Below are 26,442 nucleotides of genomic sequence, written 5' to 3'. Positions count from 1 at the left end.
TTGGCAGTGAATGAAATAAATGTGCATCTGTGAAAAGGCGGTGCCCTGGTTAGCGTGCCCGCCTCCAGGTTAAGGGACCCGAGTTCGAATCTAGCTGGCTCCGGCCATCCTGTGTGGGGTTTGCATGCTCTCCCCATGCCCGCGTGGGTTCTCTCCAGGCACTCCAAAAATATGCATGGAAGGTGTCTAGGACATACTAAAATGTCACTAGGCGTGATTGGGTGCAAACAATAAATCTCTTGTAGTTTTGACAAGCCAGCAATTACTATGTTAACATAAAATCTATTTTTAGCTCAAGGTCCAATTTCTGGTTCGTGAAACATTTTGAAAATCCTGTTTGGATGCGAGGACGACCAGTTATGGCGCTTCCGTTTTTTTTTTTTACAAGGATGAAGCCCGTGAGCCAAAATGTAAATTGTAGAGAATTAATGTGACATGTATAACACAAAACCACACGGTGAAATTCGTACTCTGTTCACCCCAGCGAACAGAAGACGGCAGTAGTACGGACAGTATTTTCAAATCAAAGTATTTTTTGGCCGGCTTGGCCTGCCGGTACCTCGGGCTGCCTCCAGAGTCCGAGAAGGCCTGACAGGACTCTTCGCAGATAGTACGGGCGCCGCAGAGCCTTTTTCGCGCAGGCCTTCAGAGTATGTGCGCGTGAGTGTATAAAAGCCAATTGAATTTGACGTCCATCCAGATTTAGTCATTTAATGACGAGTTCACAATGATGAAAAATGGTATGCTAATTATCTCGCTAATTGCGGCAATAAAAATGTCGGACTGGCAGCGACTTCATCTTGAATGCAAACGGACACACACGGCAAGATATCTCGGGCACAAACGAAGGGCTGGATCACACCGCAACTGGTAAAACGCCATTGAAAGCCTGCAATAAAACACACAGAACGGCTTGATTTCAACATGTTGCATTGGCATACACAACGTAAAACATTTGATATGAATAGAAAAAAAATGCAATGCCGTTCGCCCCAATTAAAATGAGTAGTTAATACTATACCGTCAAGACTAATCTCTATGCATCCTTGGGCAATTTCAGTGGGACCGAGGTTGGAGAAATCTACTGCTGAGTCATCGGTCCAAGACAAGTTTGGCTGGAAGATGAATTTTGACGGCAAATCAGTTTTGAACTTTCATGTATACATATATTTCCTTGCAGTTTTGAAGCATCGGGTTAAAAAGTACGGAGCAAAAATGCAAATTAGGTAACAAAAGTAATCGATTACCTAAAGTACACGCTGAGATTGTTACTGTACAGACACCTGTTGTTTACAAGTGGAGAGTGCCCTCTGGTGGTGAGTAAAATAGCAGTTAAAATACAAATATCTATACATAAAAAAATGCAAAACATTTTATATATATATATATATATATATATATATATATATATATATATATATATATATATATATATATATATATATAAAATGTTTTCCATTTTTTTCAAGATGGGCTAAGTGTTTGGCTAAAGTGATCTCGTCGATTTAGTATCGGGAATACCTCAAAAGTTGATCACTTTAGTACTTAATTATTCAAAGTTATAGATTACCTACAACCATCCATTTTTAGACCCTATTTTAGCAAAATATTTGGGGAAAAACAACAAAAAACACGCGCACTTGGGATTGAATGTGTGTACTCTGAGAACAATTTGTCAAAACAGGTTTGCTCAGGTTTGCCCATGGAGATGAAAAATAATGCGGCGGGCTCTTGAATGGAAGGTTCACCTGTGATAGACTGTACAGGCCGATCCAGACATCGTTTGCAGGCGGACCATTGACCGTAATCAGACCATTGACCAAGTCGTTCTCCAGTCGACTGTGGATGGACACCAGATTGCCACCAAGACCCCTGCAGTCATTCTGATGGGAGAAAGCGAGACGTTGAATATCAAACTGTCGTTGACGCCAAAGGTCATTTTTACTTTTGTTTCATGAAGGGATGGGCCGCGTCTCATACCTCTGCTTGCTCAAAATTGGCAGTCTTGTTTTGGAAGATATAACAGCGATTGTTGAAGCGAGTCCAGCCCGCGGGGCATTGGTTGCCTGCAACTAAACAAAACAAATGCATGTATGAGGGTCACGAGGGCACGGATGGGAGCGGCGCTCCCGATTGCTGTACGATGAAAATAAAGGCATTGTATTTCCCACAATCAAATGCATATACAAATAGTTTGTCACACTTTTCAAAACGACTTATCCACAAACCAGTTGTGCTCACAATAATGACAGGCAAGTGATTTTATTTATACTTCAAAAACCATTATGGGGCACAAAGCGAGGCGGGTGGTTTACAAGACGTGTTTAAAATAGTTACGAATTAACTTATTCAGTGCCGGTCATTTTCTGAGCCTCCATTATCAGTGGTTCTTAACCTTGTTGGGGGCACCGAACCCCACCAGGTTCATATACTCATTCACCGAACCCTTCTTTAGTAAAAAAATATGATTTTTTTTTTTTTTTTACCGGTGCACGAAATGAATTGTGCATTAATATCACCTTGTTCAAATCATCACCGTGGGTAAAAGTACCAGTTCCCCGCCGTCACGTCGTGACCCTTTAGATCACGGGTGTCAAACTCAAGGCCCGGGGGCCGAATCCGGCCCGCCACGTCATTTTACGTGGCCCGCGAAAGCAAATCATGTAAGTTTCAACGACCCTTGCTAAACTCCGTTCCAAAAATTTAGCTTGTCGTGTATGATGAAAAATAAAGTTGAGATTTTTTGGGTTTGTTCTGTTACAGTAATGTAAACAATAAATGAACAAACTAGACTGCTTTACTTCTGGTTTCTAGACTGCTTTACTTCTGGTTTCAAAACTTGCTGTATACAGTAATAATACTGTGAGACAATTTAAAATCGACTTGGTTTGCTCAACATATCGGCCCAATGAAGGAAGTTCTCGCTGCAAAATGGCCCGCGACAAAAATGAGTTGGACACCTCTGCTTTAGATCGCCGGCCGCAGGAGCTTATTCGCCCGGATCGGCGCTCGGGAGATAACGGGCTAATTCCGGTGTGCGGTCCCGGCTGAGAAGGAGGTCTCACTCCGCTGCTTATCCAGCGCTCTCAAAGCGGACCGGTAGGGAGTCTCACTCAGACACATACACAGCCCTCTCTAAGCGGTCTAATAGGGAGGTCTCACTCTCAGAAATCTCAGAGCAGGACGCGTTCACTGACTGTGCCCACTAACTGCAGACTAGACTGAGGGGTGGACCTCTGCGGCGGAGTCTCCACCGAACCCCTGAGACCGACTCACCGAACCCCTAGGGTTCGATCGAACCCAGGTTAAGAACCACTGCCTTAGATCTTGAAGATAAATAAATAAAGATACTTAAAAATATGTGACATTTAAGCAAGTTAACATATTTTCCACACTATAAGGCGCACCTAAAAGCCTTTAATTTTCTCGAACGCTGAAAGAAAACGGGTCTTATACAGTGCATAAACAGACACTTTTTATTTTGGGGGTGACGGAATATAAAAATCACTTAATTGCCATTTAAATCCTTCAATTTTTACCTCTGCATTTCAGTTATAAATCTATTTTTTTACCATTAAAGTTTTGAAAACCCTGTTTGAAATTTTGATATGCTATATATGCTCCCAGTTTTGAAGCAATTCGTATGGGGGCAAGGTGCAAAAAAAATGCACATTTTTGTCCAAGGCGGCGCAATTTTATCAAATAAATCCAGAAACTGTTTTTAAATCAACAATACATTAGATTTGAAGGTTTGGGGTTGCAATTTGATAATAAAAAAATTGAGTTTAACATTTAATTTACTTCTTGTAGTTTTGATTTGATATATTTTTTTGGCTATATTGTCCAGCCCTCAAAGTCGTTAAGTATTTGAAATATTTTGCTTACTTGGAGATTGAGCGAGAGCCCCGCCGAACAGCTGACTGCCTCCAAAAATGAGGAACAACACGTTGAGAGCAAATGCCATCTGCAAACAAACACACAAAAAAAAAGCAGTATAAACGTACAACGCAGCGTGTTCTATTTCTGAAAGTAAAATTTGACAGAGTAAAAAGAGAAGCCGTTACCTTTTTGCAGCGAAGATGCTCGACGTCAAAGGGCAGGAAACTTTGAGAAACTGCTTTTATACACCGCGTCGGCCACAATGTTTCATGAATCACCAGACAGGTTCTGCCACCAGGATGCTAAAACTAGCCAACAGATAATTTTTTCCTGTTTGACAATTTGCCAAAACGTGTTTACAGTTTTATGCTGTGTGAGTCTGATAATAGTTGAAAGAATGAATTATCGGGATTAATAATTGGGATGCAGAATGACTTCCGTTTGCAGTCAACGGCCTCTCTGCGAGACCCTCAAACTCTTCCACATTAACCCCTTACTGTCCAGCGATTTTTCACAAACCTGGCCAAAACATCGTCAAATAAAATTATATTTTTACTTTCAACCCCTCAAAATGCTCAGTGACATCAATCCTATCCACATATTCCAAGGCTGGTTCATTTTGCAGATTTTTCTTTGACAGAAAAGAAAACATGTGAACAATTCCAAGTCCCACAATGCATAGCGAGAACTTTGCATGATGTGAGTCGTGATTGAAAGGCTTGCAAATGTCGTAAGTTGTCCGCTAACACCACCCTGAAAATATAAACTGCTACTTTTTTCTCACACTTTGAATTCTGCGGCTTATAGTCCAGTGCAGCGTGTATGCATTTTGTTTTACTAGCCACCAGGAGGGGCAATATTCAGGCAAACAAAATTGAGAGAAAAGACGACTATATTTTGAGTTTCAACCGCTATTTTATTCGCCACTAGGGGTCACTCCACGAGTAAACACAATTAGGTGTGTCACTGTTGTGTTGGTGCGGTATTCTAACAATCTTGTGGGTATGTTGATGCCGCTCTTATTTCAAAATGTGCAAAAGTTTTCAATAAAATAAAAATGTAAATGTCGCATCTTCCTGCGTAAAAATCTAATGTTGCAACCTGCGGTTCATAGTCTGGTGTGGCCTATATGCAGCAAAGATCAATTTGTTCAATTTTTTGTTGGTGTGGCTTATAATCGATTATTGTCCAAAAAACAATAATTTTATCGGCTATTTTTTGAAACCCTGACTGTACACGGCATGATTTAAAAAAAAAAAAAAGACACATGCATACATGGCCACACCACAATGAGGTGTGTCACATTGGCCATCCTCGCAGAATAAAATTCTGGATACGCCCCTGCACTAACCATTCAAACGACTTCCTCTTGCATTCTCAGCAAACCAGCAATGACTATTTTTATATGCCTTTAATATTCATCTTAAGATCCAATTTCTGTTTTATGAAACTTTCAGAATATCCTGTTTACATGCGAGGACTGACAGTTATGGCGCTTGCGTTCGTTAGGAGGAAGAAGCTCACAAGCAATTAAAGCAAATGTGGCCACTCTTGCGCAACATTGGTGCAAATTAGCATTGTTACTTCCACACCTACAGTTGGTATGGTCATTAAAAATGCAAATGCTTTGTTTTGGAGAACTGGTTCATTAAAGCTTCCCTTGCTTACGTCACAAATGGTGTCACGACCAAGAGTGTTCACGATGACTATATCTTTATTTTGAAGTGCGCAGCTAATATTAACAAGGCAATTTTTTGTGTGTTTTTATAAATCTTGTGCGGGATTTTGAAAGTTTTTTTTTTTAAATCACATTGCGGGAATTACATTCGCAAAAGTAGCTACAGGAATCTGAAATGTAGAGAGTGTTTTGGTTTTGTTTCCATTTTTTAGGGTTTATGTGGTTGAAAAAGTAAATACTGTATTTTGCGCACTATAAAGTGCACCTAAAAGCCTTCAACTTGCCTTATACAGGGCATAAACTGCATGTGTTCATTATTGGAGGACAAAATTTGAAATAACTTAATCGCCATGTAAATTCTTCCATTTTCACCTTTGCATTTCAGTTATAAATGTTTTTTGTTTTTTTTAACAATTAAAACTTTTATAACACCCTGTTTGAAATTTTAATCTGCAATATATGCTTGCAATTTTTAAGCAATTGTGCAATTTTTGCACTAACACTGAATAAAAATTAGTGGGAAAAAGAAAAAAAAACTTTTTAAGGATCCTATTTATTAGTAATAGTAAAAGAGTGTACTTCCTCCATTTTCCTTGCTCAACTTGGACTTTATTGCACATAAAGCGTCCATCAAGGCCATGAACCAATCAGGAGCTGGATTCGGTTTCCATGTCGTCCGTCTCGTCACATTCCGGGCGGCAGATTTCCTCAAAGGCCAGCTCTGCCGGACGTGGAGGAATAAACGTCATGGAAACATTCAAAAAGGGGGTGCGCCACTAATCTGTGGCTCTTTATGCTTACTTTTTGTAAAATAAAAAAAAAAAAACAACAAAACTAATATATAATAATATTATCATAAATAAATATTATTCTGTATGGGTTAGACCCATGGAATAAGCAGTGACTTTTTCCCACGGGTGCTTACCTTCGCTCTGGCTCAGCTCGGGGATTTTCCTGAGGACGTCGCGCAGGGCCGGGACGGCCTGGTCGTACATGTGCAGAAGCGGCCTGCAGCCGGCCGAGAATCCGGCGTGATGCTGGAGCAGCCGCTGAAGGAGAAGCACGCACTCGCGCAGGAGCGAGGCCGGCGCCGCGCGCCACCACGGCGCCGGCGGCCGGGAATCCGCGACGGGCGGACACACCGTCGGCTCCGGGGCGTCGTACAGGGACAGCCACTGACGATGGAGGACGATCACTGACGTCTGAACCACCTGACACGCGCAGGTTTTAAATGTTCTTTTAATTGTTTTTGACTTCATAACATATCAAATCTACCGTATTTCTCACAGTACAAGTCGAGTTTTTTTCCTCTGATTGATTTTCAACTCCAATCTTAGGATGAGTGGACTTATAAGCACATAACACTAAAGCAGATCAGTTTTCTCCGCATATCTTCTCATACGCTTAATCACAGCATGTATTGTGTTACCTCAACATAGCAGTGGCAGCTGCTGCTCTGCCAGCTTTCTGCTGTCTGGGAGAGCCGGTTCAACAATCGAACCACCTGAAAAAGACCAAAGAGTGAAAGTAGTCTCAAATGGGGGCATCACAAACGATCCCGGCAGGACAGGCCGAGCACCTGCAGGTCCAACTGGATGAGCTCGGCATTCGGTGCCTGCTTGGAAGGCCTTTTTCGCACGTATTGCAGCAGCTTCAGGAGGACGCAGGGCTCTGCGGGGAAACGCAAACGTGTTAGCCACGTGCTACGATATGCACCGTAATTCCCGATACATAACACACTTTTTCATCCCCAAAAATGAAGGCCAAAATGGTGCATCCTGTAGACGGTAACTTAAATACGAGGAAGAATGGTCTGTCAGTCACATAAGCAAATGTGCATTTTTATATTGGCCGTATTCTTATTTAAAATAATTGGTAATGGTATGGGCTATAGGGGGACATCAGTTGGCTGTTAGCATCAAGTGCCTGTTGCAGCTAACAGCGACTTGTGTTAGCTGAGGTTGTTACGGCATTATTTTCAATAAAAGAAGCAAGCGGATTGAACCAACGTCCGAGTCCATCCTTGATCACACAGAGGAACATTACTGAAACTTAGAGGTTCATGTATTATGTCTGCAGCTGATTTAATTAGAGTGCACCGGTGAGAAAACACGGAAATGTTTATTAAGTGCGGGCTTTTGGCATATACACACAATTCATGAACTTGGTGAAACTCGGATGCTTTAACCTCAGGGTTTTATGGTGAAATGAACTCAAACCGTGTCGCAAGGAAAATGAAAAACAACAGCTTCGAGCGCATTTAACGTTACACTTGCGAGCCATTCACAGACCATTCACAATGTGGGAAATCTGAAACACGCTTAGCTTAACGCACGAAAAATATATAACTTACGGATATAAACATATTAAGAGTTTACAAAAGACAACATTTATTCTCTTCTGCTATGGTTTTGACATTGTTGCCAAAGTGTTGGTGTGTCTTAACATAGAAAATACCAGAATTTGACCCCAAAACTAAATGGTGCGTCTTATACACCGGTGCGTCTTATATTTGGGGAATAACAGTAATTCAACTAAATGTTACGCGTGAAGTTGACAAACACTCAAAAAACAAAAAACAATTGACGGTATTTGTTAGCATCATTCTTCGGGTGAAACCTCACCGTGATGGGCGCAGAGCTGCCGGGTTAACTCGCCGTGGTCGCACGCGCGCACCAGTGCGGCGGCGCACTCGGCAAGCACGCGCGGCTTGCGCTGGACCGACACGCACGCACTCAGTGCCTGCAGCACACATTGCAACCTGGTGTACAGAAGGAGAAAGTTTTGAAACGCTATGACGGAATAAGAAAGAAAAATGCCTCCTTATAGTATGATTTATAATTGGATTAATTGCCTATTTTGATTTTGGTATTGGGATATCTTACTAAAAATGCTATTGATAGTCAGGTATTTGGATAAAAATGGAAAGAAAAAAAACATATTTTTGAATGTTTAAAAATAAATATGAATACAGAAATCACTAAAACACATGGACGACTCACGGACAGATTTAGTCTTGTGCCATAAAAAAGAAAATTCCAAAATCCTTACTTGTCGGAATGCACATCTGGTGTCCTCTCAGTCAGGATGCAGACGACCTTCACGGCGCTCACCACGATCTCCTCCAATTTTCCTTCGGCTCTAATGTTGCGGAAGAGGCGCAGAACGTACTGCAGCAAGGCGTTGTGGGAGCGTAGAGCCTCAACAGCGACAGCGGCGCCGGTCTAGAGTGTGACAGTAATCATGAAATATCCATTGTGCTGGAACCGAATTACTAAGCGTACTTTGTTCCGTCCGTGTCCCAATACTTTTGTCTGGGCCTCGTCTTCTGTGCCTTCACTCCGTGTTGAAAGAACTGCCTGGACAACCTGCGAAGCATCAAGAGGATCAGCCGTGAGGTCTTCTCCCACACGCAGCAGCGTGACAGTAAACCTCATCGCTGTGGTTAATGAGCAGGTAGAGGAGCCTCAGTGACGCCAGCCCCGCCTCTTCCAGATTGACCATGCTGGCATCCGCTTCGTCCGGCCTCCCCGCTTCTGCGGCGGAAGGGCGGTGTTCCAGTACTGACCCGGAGTCCTCGCCTTGTGCATCCAGGGCATGGCAGAGGTGGGATAAGTGCATGTCCAGCAGCGGGAGGAGAAGCACGGCGCCGGGACACCTGCACGCTCAAACATAAAGTTATTTATAACCTGAACTTCATTATCAGTATTCAATGTTCAACAACTTTTTTTTTAAAGTAAAATAATAATGACTCGTGAATGCATAGCTCTCAGAAAGCATGCTTATCTCCCCAAAGGCGATATTTTCCACAGCGCTTGCATTGCGAGATTGGAGTGTACTGCAAACGGCCACAAGAGGGCGTTGCAAACCGCGATTGCGTGTTTTGCACACCTGTGTTGTTGCTCCCCGTCGGCAGCCGCAGATTCACTTTGACTCAGCATGTTGAGTCCCGTTAAGGCAAGACTCTGGATGGGACTGAGGGCCGTTCCGCTCCTGCCAGCACCGGCTGACCTGCACACATAAAAAATGATATGTAATTGTAATCCAAGAAGGAAGTAATGAATGAAACGGAAGAAATTTACAACACAAAACATACCACAATTTGACACACATAAACATACACACACACAAACATGATTTTGGGCATGCGTTTGACCTCAAGTCCCTTTTGGAAGCATCGGAATCGGGCTTGACTGTCAAGCAGACGTCGCTGGGGCTACTGGACAGCAGGTGGGACAAGCAAAGGCTGCTGGGAGTCAAAGGCTGCTGCAGCAGCAAGCCCAACAGGACGCCACCTAGGGGGCAACAGACGAAAGCATAACCACGGCTGTCTCAAGCGGAAATCTTAATGCTTCCATGACATCAGTTTGAAGAGGACTACAAAAATGGCAGCCCTACTGCATTTATTTACCGACTTGCAATTTCATTGATTGACTGATCCACTTTTACCTCGGAAAACGATGATCACATCGATCAACTATTTTGGGAATCTTTATTTGCGGGCCTGCAATGACACCCCGATGACCATGAGCGAACGAGAAAAGTATACATGAAGCGCTGACCTCGGTGCTGTTGGTGTGGCGCTCGCTGGCCCTGGAACGGATCGGGCCCGGCTACTTCCTGGTTGTCCGCACCGCCTGCGTCGCAACATCGTCACATCTCAACGAGGCGGCGTGATGTCAATCCGAGGAGACGAGTTCTGTGACTCACCGTCCCTGCGCCTCTTGGCAGAATTTCTGAGCGTGTTTCTGGATGGGAGGTGCGCGGCGAACGCCTCCTTGGTGATGAAGCCGCTTCCTATTGGCGAGGAGGAGCTGCTACCGCCGTGCAGCTGGGAGAGGCCGTTGGGCACTTTGGGGCTAAACGAGAATCGCACAAAAACCTTTGTTAAATCGGGACAACCCGCTGAAGCCTGTTAAAGCATCCCTTTTGGCTAAAGCGGCGCCGGCGACCTGTTTCGCGGCAGAGGCGACCCCGGCTTGCTTAGCAGTTTAGTCTTCATCTCGTTGATCTCGGCTTCTTTGAACTGCAGCTCCGACTGCAGCGACTGAACCTGCGAGCCAAACGTTGCCAAGATATAGACACAGCACATTTTATCTAGCTGATGATCCACAACTCACTTTAACATATTTTTTGTTCACAGTTCCATAACTATATATGTGAATGGAAAGAGGTTGACAGTACTTACCTTCTTACTGAGCTCCTTTTCCTTGTCGCTCTGCTCTCTTTGCTTCTGCTTCTCCAGCAGGGCCAGGGCCTGCCTCTGAGTCTCCTTCTCCTGCTGGGCTCCTCTCAGGGAGTCCCTCAGCACCCGGATCTCGCCGTTTTTCGACATAATCTCCTCCTCCACTTCCTTCAGCTAGCCACGCAAACACACAACAGACCTCAAGCTGCCGCGGAAGACATTTTGCGACGTGCTTGCTCACCTTCCTCCGCAGATCTGCATGCTGAGCCTCCAGCCGGGTGTAGGAGTCCTCCCTGTCGGCACCAATCTGTTGCAGCTTGTTGACTGAACACACAAACAAAACAAATGCACACGGGTCAGAACAGTGCTTCCTAGACCTTTTCAAACTAGGAGACAGATTTGACATTAAAAATACATCATGATATCCACCAAACAAGAAAAAAGAAAAAAATGACACAAACTCACAAGTTGGGTCTCTGCTGGGTGCCCCCAAATGTCCTCCCCTGCAACCAAAGCCGCCTGTGTTCTCTCTGCCCAGTGGGGGTCTGTTGGAGGGATAAAATCCCGACCCGTGCGCTTGTTCAGATCCAGGTCTGGCTGTCTCTTTGGACCCAAAAGCCGGCGCAGGGATCAAGCCGATGGCTTGCGAGGCAATGATGTCAATCTCATCCAGGTCATCCTGAGTGAAGTCGTCGTCGTCCCCAAAAGGGTCGATTTCCACAGGATCCGGCTTTGTAAAATCCTGGTTCAGCCCTCTGAGACGTTTGCTTGGATGGTAGGCCATGCTGTGAATGAGAGTGCTGTGAGATAGATCAAGTGCAAAATCTAACGACTGGATACCATAAACCAGTGCTTCTAAATCTTTGATGTACCCCATGTAAAATTAAAATATATTTTTTTGCAGAAGTACCTCCTAACCGGCACAAAGCATTTTGGAATAAAAAACACTGAAAACAAAGCCATCCATGTCTGATTTATTCAACTTTGAAACTACATTTGTCGTGGTATTTCTAAGCGTATCCAACATTTCATTTGGTATGTTACTATACGAGTCAACTTTTGAACAATAGAATTCATGTAAATACTTGACATGATAAAAAAAATTGGGACAATGTAGGCGATGTAACGATACAACTGCTGTCTCAATTTGTACCACGAGAATCCACGAGACGTTTTTTGTTTTTTTTTAAAGTAAAACACTTTATTCACATTTTTCAAATCTTTTAAACACAGTCAGGTATGATTTGACCCTTAGGTGCAATCTTGTTAATTCCTCACCTGAACTTGTCCTTCTAATGAGTGGTAGGTTAGCCTGATGCTAGGCTAACAGAGCTTTTTTTACCAGTCAACAAGATTTTTGAACGAAGAGTAAACAGTTGCTACACGCAGTGCGTCCGAGTCATTCAGTCAATGAAAGGAATATGTGTGGAGCTAATGTGCTGTTTAAAGACGCTATTTCGCATATTAAAACACAAAAACAGAGAGACTAACGAAAGGAAGAAACGAGTTTTCATCCCTTACCTCTCCATCCGCAGATGCTAAACTGACCAATCAAAACACGGTTTGGATTTGTTTAACCAATCAGAAGTGAGTCCATATCTTGCTACGGGTATCTGCTTAAGCCAAACTATACCAACAGAGAAACAAACCGCGTTTTAAAAAATGGGGCGACACTGCGTTATACATCACGCTAATTTGTTTTTCGTCTTTACCATGATAATGGCGTATTTGTTCAGTTTTAATAGACCCATGTGTACAACTTCAACTCGTTTTTGTGTCTCCTCACCAACGTTTACCGTATTCAACTACAGAGAAGCAAACGGTGTCCAAGGTTTGTATTATATCTTCTGTGAAGTCCCAACATATATAAAACGTCAAAGAACAAGCGAAATTAAATATTCAAAGCCGTAAATCTTTATATAAAGGTTTGTATTTAAAATACAGAATCGCTGTCCTGTTCGTAACGCCCTCCAAAGGTAAGACGTAGAAATGCATCAATCCCAGTTACTAAGCATCAGTGACGGTGTCCCCCGCTTTGACAGGGTTCGTCGCAAAGCGATTTTTTCATTTCCGATGGCCTTGTTTGTGGGAAAGGAGAGCGGCATCCACAGATGCGTTTTCCAGACGTTTATTGAATGTTGTGACAGCTGTAGTGCCCCAAGTGGGACTCCATGGTCCATTGCTTTGGCTCAGAGTTTTTCTGTTAAGTAGATGTGGGGTAAATTGATTTTAAAGACTATTCGCTGGTATTCACCCCGCAGTGATGCTATCCTGCACCCTCATATCTAGGAGAGCATCCTTGCATCTTTTCACTCGGCAACAGCAAGTGTGTGTTCCATTTTTAGACATAGGCAGGTCTGAGACACTGTGTGCGTGCATGTGTGAGAGAGAGATACGTGCATACACACAATTTCTCTCTCTCCCCGCCTCCGTTCTCTAGATCAGAAATGGCAGAGCTCAGCGAAAGGCACCATGATGCATTGCAGCCATCGCACACAAACACACGCACAAACACATGCACTGGGTTGGTATCCATAGCAACTAAAGCACCAGGGTAGGATCGGTAATTGTGATGGAAAGCTTCATGCACGTGAGTGCGAGGTGTAACACTATGAGCGCGCGTGACTTTATGCCGCCTCTGTTACGAGTCTGATACTATACCTGCCAAGGTGGAAAATTGCCAGGTTGATTTTGTCCCGCCCATTGTGAGTCAGTGTTGTGTCTACGAAATGGCAACATGGGGGAAATCTTTACAGTGTGAAAGCGGAAAGGGAAGACAATAGCTTCTTTTACACAGAGACCCCGCAAAATTGCCGCATCAAATCTCTGACAGTAGATTTGAAATTAATTCATTTCATGAACAGAAAATACATTAGAGCCACACCCACTTGCATAATACTAACCTTACAGTATACCAAGTAATTCATACTAATATTTTTTCCCCATTTTCCAACATATGTGTGATTTGAACATTGTTTCAGCAGTTATTTGCTGATCAAATTTAATGCCATGACAGGAACCATCTGCTTTTCTTTTCAAAATTGGAGCAAATTAATTGGAAAATGAAGGAACTTCATGCTAAATTGCGTTATAGTGACTCATTTACAAAACTTTGTATGTTTTTTGTCATTACTAGTGCCACACTTTTTTGGCAGATGGGCCAGAAATAAAAAAGTAGATTCACCATTCATTCTTTTTAAATAGAGTCGCACTTGCTAGCATAATGCTAACCTTCTCAGTGTACTTTTATACTAATGTGTAAAACGACAGAAGGCTTATTCCGTGCTTTTAGCACCGTCTCTGGCGGTCTGGAGGGGCGAAATAGAACTTCTAACTCGTAAGTTTTTGAAGAAAATAATTTTTTCGTGTGCTTTAGGTCAGCCGTTCACAAATAGGGATAAATGAAGTGAAATGCCCTCATGTACGTGAGCTATTAATGACGGGGAAAGATACAGGAAGAGTCCAGGTGTATTTTCAAATTAAGAACAAATTTATTTGAACATGAAGCAATTACTTTCTTAGCTGGAACCAGAAAACTACTTAATTCACTGAAAACAGAGACATCTGCTTTTGCGTTTGAACTGCTTTCGACACCAGTGAATGTCATGTGTAAAAACCTCTGTGCCAACCTTGAATCATCTTAAAAAATGTCTAATTATTATTCCTCTACTAAAGCTCGGTTAAAATGAATTTTGATTTGTATCGTTTTGAGACCAAGTCCATTGATTCGTGTCCGCTGTTGTGTCCATTTTGTCTCAGCAAGACAGACAATTTGATTGGGTCCCACCCAGAAAAGTGCGTCTTATATTTCGTGAATTCCGGTCTATGGTTTCTGTGTACAATGCAAATGCAAATAAAATTCCCACAGTGCCAAGATGGATGATGCGTTTCCTCTGCATTCGTCTCCGCATCCAGGCTACCCCCCTCTGCACACGCCGCTTCTCCCTCGGAGGCGATGACATCCTGAAGGGAGTCCGCGGCGGCCCCCATTGGCTGTCGGTCCGAGGAGACGGCCAATCGGATTACGCGCGCCTCCCCCCCGACTCGCCGCCGACTCCCTGCCTCGCACATCACTTTCACGCTTTTGCGGTGCTGCATGGATGTGCTCGACGGCGGGTTTTTCGGGGCCGTGATGATGGAGGAGGGGGAGGGGCGGGACGCGCATGATGCGGAGATGCTGAGGAAGTAGACCGGGAGAGCGCCGGAAGATTGTGAGCGCGCATCAGAAACCGGGAGGAGAGCGGCCCTCGTAGACCCGCGCCGGAGCCCGGCCGTCTTCCGCCATGGGCTGCTGGCTCTCCGGTCCGTGGGTGGGCGACCCGGCGGTGAGTAGAACCGAGCCCCCGTCTCGGCGAAGGATGCCGGGCGAGAATGGGCGCGCGCGCCAGCTGCGGCTCTGCTCGCGTGGAGCTGCAAACTTCCATTCTGGAATTTCAAAATCGGTCGCTCAAAATATCATTTCCTATTCGGATCATCGGGACTTGCTCGCTCCGAAGAAACATGCGCTTCGTCAGCCATTTTGTGCTTCTCAGCCCAGTCCGTGTGTTTGCGTGTGTTTGTGTGTGTGCGTATACAACCCCTCGCCAAAATATTAGGCACGCATCTCATGATGCTCAGTGCAAGATTTACGCCTTCAAACAACACATTAAAAATGTTTCTGAAAGGCAAGGACATAATCGATAATCGATAACTCCTCTGCTACAGCTGATCGGCCCCACCTGTTATTTCCTTTGCTAAAGGGAGGCGTTTATTTGTCTTAGGTGGAATAATGCACCCTGCCACTGAACAGTTCAAAAGCTAATAAAAGCTAATAATTATTCTGGGCTTTTTTTTCAGAGGTTTCTATTTGAAGCGAGGCATTTAATTTTTTGACCAGGAGGATGCAACTTGACTGGAAATCTGTTGCGTGACAAGCAATCATTGTCGTGGCCTTTTTTTGAGGGGAGGCTTTTTTTTTGCGCTGAAATTGACGTTGCAAACTGAAGATTGTTAACTCGACCGATTTTTTATTCTATCGGTCCTCATGGGTGGTGCCTCGTTGAGCAGAGGTGTTTATTTGTTGAAGTGAATCAGCTGTTCTCAAATCATGGCAAGAATACCCCTGCAGTTACCAGAGGGCAATTCAGGAAGGGGAGATTTTGACATATTTTCTGCAAATATCCGGACACTCCATTTAATGCTATGGCAGGAACAGTACAGTTTTCAAATGGAGAGCAAATTAATTGGAACAGGAAGCCGCCCTATTGTTGAATTGTTTTGTGTCTTCTTTGCTTTTATTTTGTTACATATTATACATCATCACTAGTGACAAAATTGTCTGGCAGATGATCTGGAAATAAGACAGATGATTTTACACAATCTATCTTCTGATGATGCTGAATGAAATACAACTGGAGAAGCCCCTACATATGTAGTTCCAAAGTTGAATAAATAGAAACAGATGGCACAGCACAGTGTTTTTATTGTGTAGATCCAGATACGCTACTGGCACTGATACTGGAGACTTGTAAGATGACCAATATTTATTTTACTGGCCTTACCGGAGGCCTCTCTTTGACTTCTTTGACCCAACCATGATTTATTCCACTTTTAACAGGGTGTATGCAGGTGTTATTGAATAATTTAATGCTTTTTAATGCACTGCGAGGAACAGAACAAGTTTCTTTTCAAATTCAGAGCAAATTAATTGGAGCAAGTTATGCCAAATTGTTTTAAAGTGACTCATTTGCAATATTTTATATGTCTTTATTTAGTTGTTTCATATGAATGTTCAATGTATTCAAGAGTTTTTTTTCCACAATGCAGTTTTATTTTTAATTTCTGATTGAAAAGTCTGACTGAATCTGATTGTTTTGTTGACATTCCCTTGAATGCAGCACCATCTAGTGGTCCCAGACACTACTGTAGCTTCTATTCTATGTACCTGATAATGCGGTGCACCCTATATGTGAAAACCATTTTAAAATAGGCTATTAATTGAATATTCTAATAATATATTATAATCCGGTGCGCCTTATAGTGCGGAAAATACGATCTCTGAGTTACATTGAGGTCTATATTTAAGAGGAGGTATTTATTTTTTTATAAATGGACAATGTCCGAGTCGACTTTTCATTCTACTGGGGGAGCTGTTCATTTGAGATGATTTTTTTTGTTTGTTTTTTGTTCATTGGTTGGTCAGTGTGTGTTTTTGCTTGCATGTGTGTGTGTGCTGTTGCAAGCGTGTAGCTGAAAGTAGAAGAGGGTGACTCATGGACGTGATGTGCCGCAGCTCATGCCGCGCGCGTGCGTGCACATGTGTGGCACAACGTCCATCTTCCCGCCGTCACACGGCTGCAGCAAACCCAGAAAGAAGGCCGCGCGCGCGTCTGCGGGCAGAACGCCGCGTTCTGACCCAGTTGCATAATGTGGACTGCGCACTTCAAATGGAAGCTGCGATTGCGTGCGTACGACGCAGCTAAATAGGCGAGCAAATGTTGAGCGCTGTTCTTCAAACCTGGCTTCGCGAGGAGCCGGTGACATCACGGTGACATCAGCGGCGGGCTTTTTTCAGCCCCGACGAGAACACGGCGAGCTTGTTTTCAAGTGTGAAAAAAAAGAAGCGAGGAAAACGAGGAGGAGGGAACACCTGCTGTTAAGGATAAAGCTCATGAACTATAATTGGACCATGTGAGCGCAATCATACAAGAACCAGCGATAGACGCTTTGGGTTATACTGAAGCTGTGTTGTCCATACGGCAAATAAATACCTCCCCTCAAATACTAAAAAACGGGGCCTAATTAGAGTTGGGGCCCATTTTTTTGGGGTCACCCTGTATTACCCCTGTGTAGACTAAAAAAAAGGAATTCCGGTCAGCTAACAGATGTGAGGAGATAACGCCTCACCGGCAATAGTTCTCTGGAGTTCAAGCTTGTTATCTACTGTAACAAATAAATGCCTCTCCTCAAATAAATGTCTCCGCACAGGCCAAATAATTATAAATCTCTGGAGTTTGGGTGTGTCATCCACTTACACAAAGAAATACCTCCCCTCAAATATATTACTCTCGTGTAGGCATATAAAAGGAATTCCGGTCAGTTCATAGACGTGAGGAGTCAACGCCTCACCACCAGCAGTTCTCTGGAGTTTTATGTTGTCCGCTGGAACAAATAAATGCCTCCTGCATAGGGCAATCAAATGACTATGTGTGTTATCAAATAAACACCTCCTCTCAAATAGATAACTTGCACAAAGGACATCAGAAAGAGTACTGATTGTATCTCTTCTGTGTTATTTTTATCCGTTAATAGCCAGATGCGTCATACACTTACATACAGTAAATAAACGCCTCCCCTCAAATAGACACCGCTCCTGACAATAACAGGTTGTAATTGTACCACTAATTGTTTCTAATTATTTTATTCTGCAACTGCAGAAGACAGATCATCTGTTTTATTTCTGATTCATCTTCCAATGACATTGTGCATTCGTATAAAGCTGCTCAAAATTTAAAGCACTAAAACACAATTCATCAATATGTCGCTTCATGTTCCAATCCATGTTCCGTTAATTTGAAAAGAAAACCAGCATGAAATTGGCTTTGTTTTTTATTTCTTGATCCCAGCTGAGCGGCGGGCGCAGCCTGGCGCACCTGAGCCAACGGGACGCTCTGCGCATCCTGGCGGCCAGTCAGCTCCCCGTCACCATGCAGGTGAAGACTCAGAGGGGCCGCGGCGGGGTGGAGGCGGACCCCCGGGGCACCTGGGAGCCCCTTCCGCTCAACCTGCAGCACCTCAACCTGCCCCTGCCCAGGATGCCGGCGGGCCTCAATGCTCCCAGTCCCACCTATCAGGACAGGTGACCAACGCGCTCATCATCTCACATCAGATGATGTCATCGCAAACAAATTCAAAATTGCTCTCCTTCCTCCCAGACGTTACTTCGCCCACTTGTCCCTGCCGCAAGATCACTGCGATGGAGGACACTACGGCTACCTGTCCAGCTCTCCAAGGGACACTGTGGACATGAGCCATCAGGTAAGACCTTAAAACCTTCATGAAGATGCCCTTGCACCGTATCCTTCCTCACGTTCATTTTTTCTCATTCAGGATCCGGAAGCGACTGGACGGCGAGCCAAGGAACAGAACTGCCTGATGGGATGTTGCAACGTCAATATGGACGAGCCCAAAGGCTACCACAGCCAGGTAACATGGCCGTCGTCATAGCTCAGTTTCAACTCAATGTCAAATCGAGCATTTTTTTACACTACTATGTCCTATGTGCGTCTGAAGTGTTGTTAGCACGTTGTTAGCTCTTTAGCAATGCCATCACACAGGAAGCACTTGGCATGACCCCCAACTAAACTTAAGTAAACTTAGATGCTCCAAAGAATCCAAGAAATAAATATTATTCTTCATGCGGTCTTGTAAATGATTCCTGGATTACTGCAAATGTAAAATAAAAACGTACAAATTAAGCATTCTAAAAAGGGGTCTGTCCCTCTCTCTCTCTGTACTCACCTGAGCTTGATTATGTTTTTCTATAGTTTTTGACTATAGACTATAGTGCTGGTGCGTCTTATACATGGTAACATGGAAAATACCATCATTTGACCCCAAATTAATTGTGCGTCTTATACACAGGTGCGTCTTATATTTGGGGAATTACGGTATTTATATTTCAGCTGGTATAAGAGCGTCATTTGAATTTCCAATGTAAAAAGACGGCTCCGACAAATTACCGCATAGGCCGGACGTCGAGTTTCAGCTTCCTCAAGCTAACCGCGTTGCTTGCAGACGGACGATGACGACTTCATGCTGGACAAGCCCCTGGGCTACCTTCCCCTCCACCACGAGCTGGACAGCGGTCTGGGCTGGACCGACGGCTCCCTCCATCAAGGGGACCTCTCCGGCCTGGAGACGGAGGAGGCCGGCCTGGAGGACTGCCACTCCCACGGAGCCTTGGGCCCCGGCGGCCGCGGGGCCTTCGGACCGGGCGGCGGGGGAGGCTCGCCGTCCTCCGAGTCCTTCATCTCGTCGGAGCTGAGCGACTCGGGCTTCTACAGCACCGGCGAGTTCCGCCACTTCCAGAGGATGCTGGAGAAGCGCATGCGCTTGTACAACGCCAGAATGCAGCACCAGGCGGAGACGTGCGAGAGGCGCGAGCGCCGCGACAGCTGCCCCATGAGCCACCGCGAGCTGCTGGAGGCCATCCCCGAGACCCTCGCCATGCAGCCCCCGTGCCAGCGCATGCAGATGGCCATGGAAGACCCCGCCGGGGCCGTCTTGGACGTGCCCAACCGGGGACTTTTCAGGTATGTCGAAAAACGTTTACAAATGAAAAAAAACATACTTGCGCTTCTGGACTGTTAAGGGTCTGTACTGAAGATAACCTAGAAAGTCCAGTGGAGAGCCGATCCGCAGGATGGATCTTCGCTCACATCCTAAATTGCCTGTGAACAAGCTAACTTTGTTATCTAAATAGGCCACACCAAGGGTTAAGCTAAAGTTGCAAAACAGCTTTATCTTGCCGCGAGAGCCACACACATGCAAAGGTTGACATTACCTGAAGAAACTGCAGGGGGTTTCTGAGATGTGTTTTTTGTGTGGGGGTGGGAGAGCAAGACCCGTCCTTTGAAAACCTCACTCAAGATTTGTTTGGTTTAGTTTCTTGTACACAAAGAACATAATGTTCATCACAAGTACCTATGTTTTGTTATGTATTATTCTATATTGACACTATTTATGGACGTTTGTGTTGACACACTGTGAATGAAACTGCATAACTTTTGTTAAAATATGTGTCTAGCACAAAAACACACAAAACATTTCTTAAGTAATGACCACATTTGCATGTGTGTTGCTCTCCCAGCAAGATAAGGTGTTTTTTTAACTTCAGCTCAACCCTTGGTGTTCCTTACAGAAAAAAGTTAGTCTCTCACATGCGATTTAGGATGAGAGCTAAAATCCTTCCTGCCCATCAGCTCTCCAGTAGACTTTATAGGTACAACTGCCATTTGGAATATCTCCAGACGTTCAAGTGTTAGAATTTTTTACAGGGTGCTAGCTACATTTTTGAAAATGGTTGGGAAGCACCGCAATAGTTCACAGGCAACAGAAAATCAGTTGTACTTGTAATGTATACGAAACCATTCAAAGGCAGTGGACTGAGCTCGTCTCCATGGGGACAAGCAAATTAGCAAATTTAATTCATGCTGAACGGAACGGTACATTTTCCTTTCCAAATTAAGAACAAGATTAAATGGACTGCGAAGCAGTTTATGCTATTAAATTGTGCTGTATAGTCACTCCTTTGCAAAACATATTTTTTATTTCTATGTTATGTTTTTGTTTTTGTTTTTTAATCCAAAATTGCTTTGGTTTGGGGGTTCTTGCCTGAAAAAGATTTGATAAGGCCCTTGAAAAAGGTTGAAAAGCACAGCAATAGTTCGCCATGCTTCAGAAAACCAGTTGTACATGTATTGTGCGCAAAGCCATTCAAAGGCAGTATGGCCCACCTCAGGACTGAGCTTGTCTCCATGGAAACAGCCAAGGAGGGCTTGTGTGAATGTGAAAAATTGAGGCAAAACATCTTAGTGGCTTCAAAACAAAAAACATGTTGAAGCCATGGAGTAGATCAAGGGCTTTTTGGTGTTTTGGTGTGGTGACGTGTGATATCAAAGGGAAAGCATACAAAAAAACACTAGGAGGCTAAAATATTGCATGAATTGACATGATGACTTTCAATATGCCATGCTGCCAGCCCTTCTAAATTCTTGCAAACGGGGGGTCGGGATGTATACCCTGTAGGTGTCATATGTAGCCCATGTCAGGCTCATTTACTGCCATTCAAAATTGGAAATATTGTCCATTTTTCACATATTGAAAACCTGATGTTTTATCATGCATTTCCCCGTTAATGTGTTATTGCGTTAATCAACGGGGCGCAATAGAAATGTTTGTGTTGACACCCCAAAACCACCGGGTGGCGCTAGCGGCCAACTTATGGCACTTGCAAGCCTGTCAATGACTTTGAAGATTGGCTTAGCCCGGACTCCCATGATGCAAGAGTCTTCAAAAGTCATAATGCTCTAATTATGGCATAATAAATATTCCAACCGGTTTTGAAATCTTCCACATGTTTTGTTTCCAGGGTGTCATCGGTTCAGTTCCACAAAGCGGACCGGCCCTGTCTGAACCGGCACAGCTCCAGCAGCGGGGCCCTCTTCAACCCCTCCCACGGCCACACGGGCGCGCCCCGTATGAGCGGGCCTGTCCTCTCCACCTGCAGCACGCCCTCCAGCCACCGGAGGCCGCTAGCTCCCGCGCAGCCGCCGCACCACCAGGCCTCGGCCTCGCTGGGGATGCTGAGGAGAAGCCGCACCCTGCACCACCGGCCCCCGCAGCCGGAGTACCGGCGCAGGGCCAGCCACCCGGCCTCGCCCTCCTACTGCTCGGCCACCCTGCACCACTGCGGGGGCGTCCCGCCTCACGGCGTCCTGCCGCCGGACTTCCCGGAGGAAACCGAGATGGGTGCGGACATGATGCCTTCCCCGCATTCTGCGCAGCGGCACCCAGGTACACTGCAACGCATTTCAAAAAGTGAAAAGTGGAGACAAAAGTGATCATTCAGGCATTGAATTGAGTCAGAAGTCTCAAATGTTAGAATTCTTTTTTGAAGTTAAAATTCTGAGTTCTGGGGTTGAAGTTATAATCCGGCCAACCGTTTTTTTTCCCTTCCCTTGCCTGTGTTAAAAAATGCATTTTAGACGACGCGACGGATCAACTTTTTCTCTTTGATCCAGTGCACATCCGCGTGCCCAGCGCTCACGAGCTGCGCTACGGCGGCGGCCACCACGACTGGTGGCAGCAAATGAATTTGATGCCCGAGCCTCTGGCGGCCCAGCGAGACGACCGAATGGAGCGGGAGCAAATGGAGAGCGGTCTGGAGCGGGAGGCGCACATCCAGGAGGAGGCGGAGCGGGAGATGCAGAGGAGCCGAGCGGCCAGGGAGCAGCAGCGCCTCCAGGGGGCGCTCCACCTGACCCAGCCGGGCGACGTCAACGACACGTGGCCCAAACCGGCCAGCCGCCAGTCGCAGGGCGGCGCCGGAGGAGCCCGGGGTCTTTACAGCACCCTGGAGGGCCACGTGGGAGCCGGCGCCAATATGGGTTCGGATGGCATGAAAGAGCTGGCGGACGCGCCGCCGTCAGCTCCGCAAACCAAATCCGGCACCGCCTCCAGGGTCTCCAGGAACCAGCTCCTGAGGGACCGGGCCTCGCAGCTGGCCGACGAGCGCAGCGGCATGAGCACGGACGAGGAGACCAGCGCCGACGTGCTGCTGGGTCGCTACTGGAGCCGCACCGAGAGGAGGGAACACTTCCTGTTAGCCCGCGAGCAGAAGCAGCAGCAGGCCCGGGGCGGGGCGGCCTCGGGCTCCGGCCCGCCCCGCTCCCCCGTGCCGGACGCCCGGGCGGGCGGCGTGCCCGCCGACGCCCGCTGCAACACGCTGCTGGAAATGAGCCAGAGGAAGCTGAGCCGTCTGCGGAACCGCAAGATGTTGGACGACTGGACCACGGTGGAGGAGCTTCTGACTCACGGGACCCGGCTGGACAGCCAGGACCACGCCGTGCTCTGCGCCAGCCCCCTGCTCACCGTCACCACCGTCTGAAAACGCGGGTTCTCCTAATTCCGGGACCCGGGGACCCCGCGCGCGGGAGGAACCTTTCCGAGGATTCTCTCTCCTACAGTAAGCCAATGAAACAGAACAACGTCAAAGCATTGATTCAAGAAAAAAAAAAAAGTCACATATTTCGCTGGAAAAATGCTGAACAAAACCATATTTTTTAGAAAAAATGTTGTATTTTTTGGCAAAGTTGCAAACGTATGGAAGAGGATTAGGGTCAATGGAGAAGAAGAAAAAAATTGGCATAATTCAGAGTTTATTCAGCAGGGTGTCAACATACGGTTCGTGGGCCATTTCAGGCCCGCAAGCGGGTGGAACCTGGCCCACGAGATGATTTTGTAATGAGAATTCGAGAAATAAAAAACTTGAAATGTTTTAGGGTTGATAATAATGTTAATATTCGATACTATCGGTTGCCTTTGCGGCTTTACCTTGAAATTAGGCCAGGTATTCCTAAATATCCAAGATGAAAGATTATACTAAAGCTCAAGTTTAACAGGGGAAAAAAATATATTTTAACAAGTATATAGTTTCTTCTCATAATATTACGCATTTAAAAAAAAATCGATCTTCAAAAATAAATGATAAATTTTACAATCAATGAATTGTCGATTAATCCTACCACCTCTAAATTCAACTAATAGCAAATAATTTTTAGCAATTATTTGCTGTACTCAGGCTAGCACTAGGCTCTTGTCTCATATAAAAGCATTGCACTGGCACCCCCTTGTGGCGTCTTGATGCAGAGAAAACATGTTGAAGTGATGAGAGGACCTTCACAGTGTTTGTCCGCCATATTCTGACATGTATCGGCTATTATCGATCATTTTTTGGGCGGGCGTTAATTACTTTCAACAGACTCCACAGTCTGAAAAAATATGCCCTTTGGTCTTGAAAAAAATCCAACTACTACTGCTATAACTAAAAATGTCTTTAAAAAAAACCAACAACAATTGTTGACTCCACCAGGGTCCCCGGATCCCAGTTTGAGAACCCCTGCCCCCATGGGACAACTTTCCCATCCGCCGGACCACACGTCTTATGGCGGCGGTCTCAGAACTTTAGCAGCACTGTTGTTGACCAAATTCACAGGAGCATGCAGCTGCAAGCACCCAAATGTTTTGTCACCTTTTTTAAATTTCCAATTTTTCCCGCGATTGTCCTTGCAGTCCAATTTGCTCTGCTGCTCCAAAAATGTTGTGGTTTCCCACTTCCGATGTCACTTTTTATACAGAAAATACACCAAGAAAACACACCCTACCGCAGTCAGTGTTCCGAACCTTACTAGCACACAAGCATAACGAAGCCTCTTTTACACCGTTTTCCACGTCCTTTGTCACCTTTTTTTGTATAAACTGCACGATGCGACCAAATGAAAGGGACAAAGACAACCTGGACACTTTTGCAGCTAGTAGGAAACCGTACTAGCGTTCTTCTTATTGTTTTGAAAGCAATTGTTACTCTCTGACGAAGATTATTGGTGAATGTCGCTAATCTTGCAGCTAGGCATGGGACGATATCAAAATCTGATGGTATGATAACCTGGAGTAAAAATATCGCCAAAAAGTACCCACGTCTCAAGATGTCTTCATGATTAAAATCAAGACATTTTAGGTACACCAAAGACAAGATAGACATTTGAAGACACCACTGCTTTCTTAAGACATTATAGAACAGCACAAATAAAATGTTGTCTTGAGGATGTCTTGAGACAAATTTCCTTTGTCTGAAAACATCTTGATGGCAGGAGTGTTATGATGATAATAATTGACTGATATTGTATGATAAAACTTGAAACGTTTTTAATCGGAATGTCAAGTCAAATATTGTCAATGATCAATTCAATATTTTGAATGTTTAATCATTTGAGAAAATAGTCATTCCATTTTAATATTGACTTGATAGTTATGCCATGATAATCCTCTATTAATAACTTACTGTAAAATCCGAACATTTGTGATGATTTCAAATCAATATATTGAAAAATTAATTCATTGGGAAAAATTAAGTTTTAAGGGGTGGAAAATCATTACATGTATATCACATATAAAAAAACATCCATAGAAAAATAGACTTTATTTTAGCACTTTGAGTATTATTACATTTTGAATATGTAATTCGATGGAAACATATGATTTTTTCCCCCAATATTTTAAGCAATTAATAAATATTTAGAATGTTTAATTGATTTCATATTAATATTGGATTAAATACCTACAATGCTGTCTTCAAGACACAAAAATGTCCATTTGCTGCTCTGTCATGCCTGTGGTGTCCTCAAATATTTGTCTTAAGACATCTTGATGTCCCAGAATATCCTGATTTTGGTTTTTATGACAACTGACGACACCTGTGGACATTTTCATGGCCGGTTGACAAAGACACACGCAAAAGAAACATTGACACAAGTTGAAAACTTCTTTTTTTTTTTTTTTTGAGCCCCTGGCTGCCCAAGGCGTCTGCTTGTTTACACATGTTTACTGACCAACGATGCACAGACTGAAAGGATTCATAAATCTCTTCAGTCAGGGGCTCAAGAGTGTGGGACAAAGTGCAATAATACCTCAGTCTCAGTGCTGCAATTTTGAAAGCAGACAGAAAAAAAAAAGGTGCACAGAGATCCTTGTAGATATTTACATATCCAGAGGGACCTAAGAAAACAAAGAATTTTTGCACATTTTTTTTAATATACAAAGTTATCGGAGGTGTTCCCTATCGCGCTCTCACAGGGACCGAGGCCAGTGGATGACTGTAGATAGAACACAGCGTGTGCGTGCGTGTGTGTGTTGATGTTTTCTTTATCGGCTATCATAAAAAAATAGATGTGTTTGAACATATTTCAATATTTTTCTCGAAAGATTTGTTTTGGTGATTTTTATTGCACATTGTATCCAGAAAACTGATGATTTTTTTTTTTTTTTTTTAACTGAACACAAATGTGAATATTTTTGTCTCCCGATTAAATCTGATTGTTGTTTTGTGTCACACGGACGTGCGTATGTGTTGTGTACATATTGCAGCCGGCGAAACAAGATG

General features: G+C 44.4%; 3 protein-coding genes across 5 annotated transcripts; 1 reads left to right on the top strand and 2 right to left on the bottom strand.

Annotated features, from left to right (window-relative positions):
* Positions 1–290: 290 nt before the first annotated feature.
* Positions 291–6,149, bottom strand: LOC148419516 (snaclec 3-like). The gene is made up of 6 exons (XM_088424403.1): positions 4,065–6,149; positions 3,886–3,964; positions 1,981–2,072; positions 1,749–1,883; positions 1,022–1,115; positions 291–889 (listed from the first exon to the last, which is right to left on the bottom strand). The coding sequence occupies exons 2-6, from the start codon at positions 3,962–3,964 to the stop codon at positions 750–752; spliced, it is 540 nt and encodes a 179-aa protein (XP_088280529.1). The 5' UTR covers positions 4,065–6,149; the 3' UTR covers positions 291–749.
* On the bottom strand, positions 6,145–12,291 carry atrip (ATR interacting protein). 2 transcript variants are annotated; one of them, XM_088424400.1, is made up of 17 exons: positions 12,264–12,291; positions 11,208–11,527; positions 10,984–11,066; positions 10,746–10,916; positions 10,510–10,610; positions 10,268–10,416; positions 10,120–10,194; positions 9,714–9,852; positions 9,449–9,568; positions 8,990–9,215; positions 8,842–8,925; positions 8,609–8,781; positions 8,182–8,318; positions 7,137–7,228; positions 6,987–7,061; positions 6,483–6,768; positions 6,145–6,278 (listed from the first exon to the last, which is right to left on the bottom strand). In XM_088424400.1, the coding sequence occupies exons 1-17, from the start codon at positions 12,269–12,271 to the stop codon at positions 6,205–6,207; spliced, it is 2,313 nt and encodes a 770-aa protein (XP_088280526.1). In that variant the 5' UTR covers positions 12,272–12,291; the 3' UTR covers positions 6,145–6,204. The 2 variants fall into 2 exon arrangements, with proteins under 2 accessions (XP_088280526.1, XP_088280527.1); XM_088424401.1 differs by having other exon boundaries at positions 8,866–8,925.
* Positions 12,292–14,821: 2,530 nt separating this feature from the next.
* On the top strand, positions 14,822–23,534 carry LOC148419514 (uncharacterized). Of its 2 annotated transcripts, none has more exons than XM_088424165.1 (7): positions 14,822–15,067; positions 18,347–18,579; positions 18,656–18,758; positions 18,831–18,926; positions 19,518–20,035; positions 21,874–22,298; positions 22,490–23,534. In XM_088424165.1, exons 1-7 carry the CDS (start codon positions 15,026–15,028, stop codon positions 23,389–23,391), a joined length of 2,319 nt encoding a protein of 772 aa, XP_088280291.1. In that variant the 5' UTR covers positions 14,822–15,025; the 3' UTR covers positions 23,392–23,534. The 2 variants fall into 2 exon arrangements, with proteins under 2 accessions (XP_088280291.1, XP_088280289.1); XM_088424163.1 differs by having other exon boundaries at positions 15,011–15,067; positions 22,526–23,534.
* The last annotated feature ends 2,908 nt before the right edge of the window (positions 23,535–26,442 follow it).

Source organism: Hippichthys cyanospilos, chromosome 9, assembly GCF_059441005.1.
Source record: "Hippichthys cyanospilos isolate Australia breed blue-spotted pipefish chromosome 9, RoL_Hcya_1.0, whole genome shotgun sequence".
Classification (NCBI taxonomy): Eukaryota; Metazoa; Chordata; class Actinopteri; order Syngnathiformes; family Syngnathidae; genus Hippichthys; species Hippichthys cyanospilos.
This window is presented reverse-complemented; position numbering and strand designations above follow the sequence as displayed.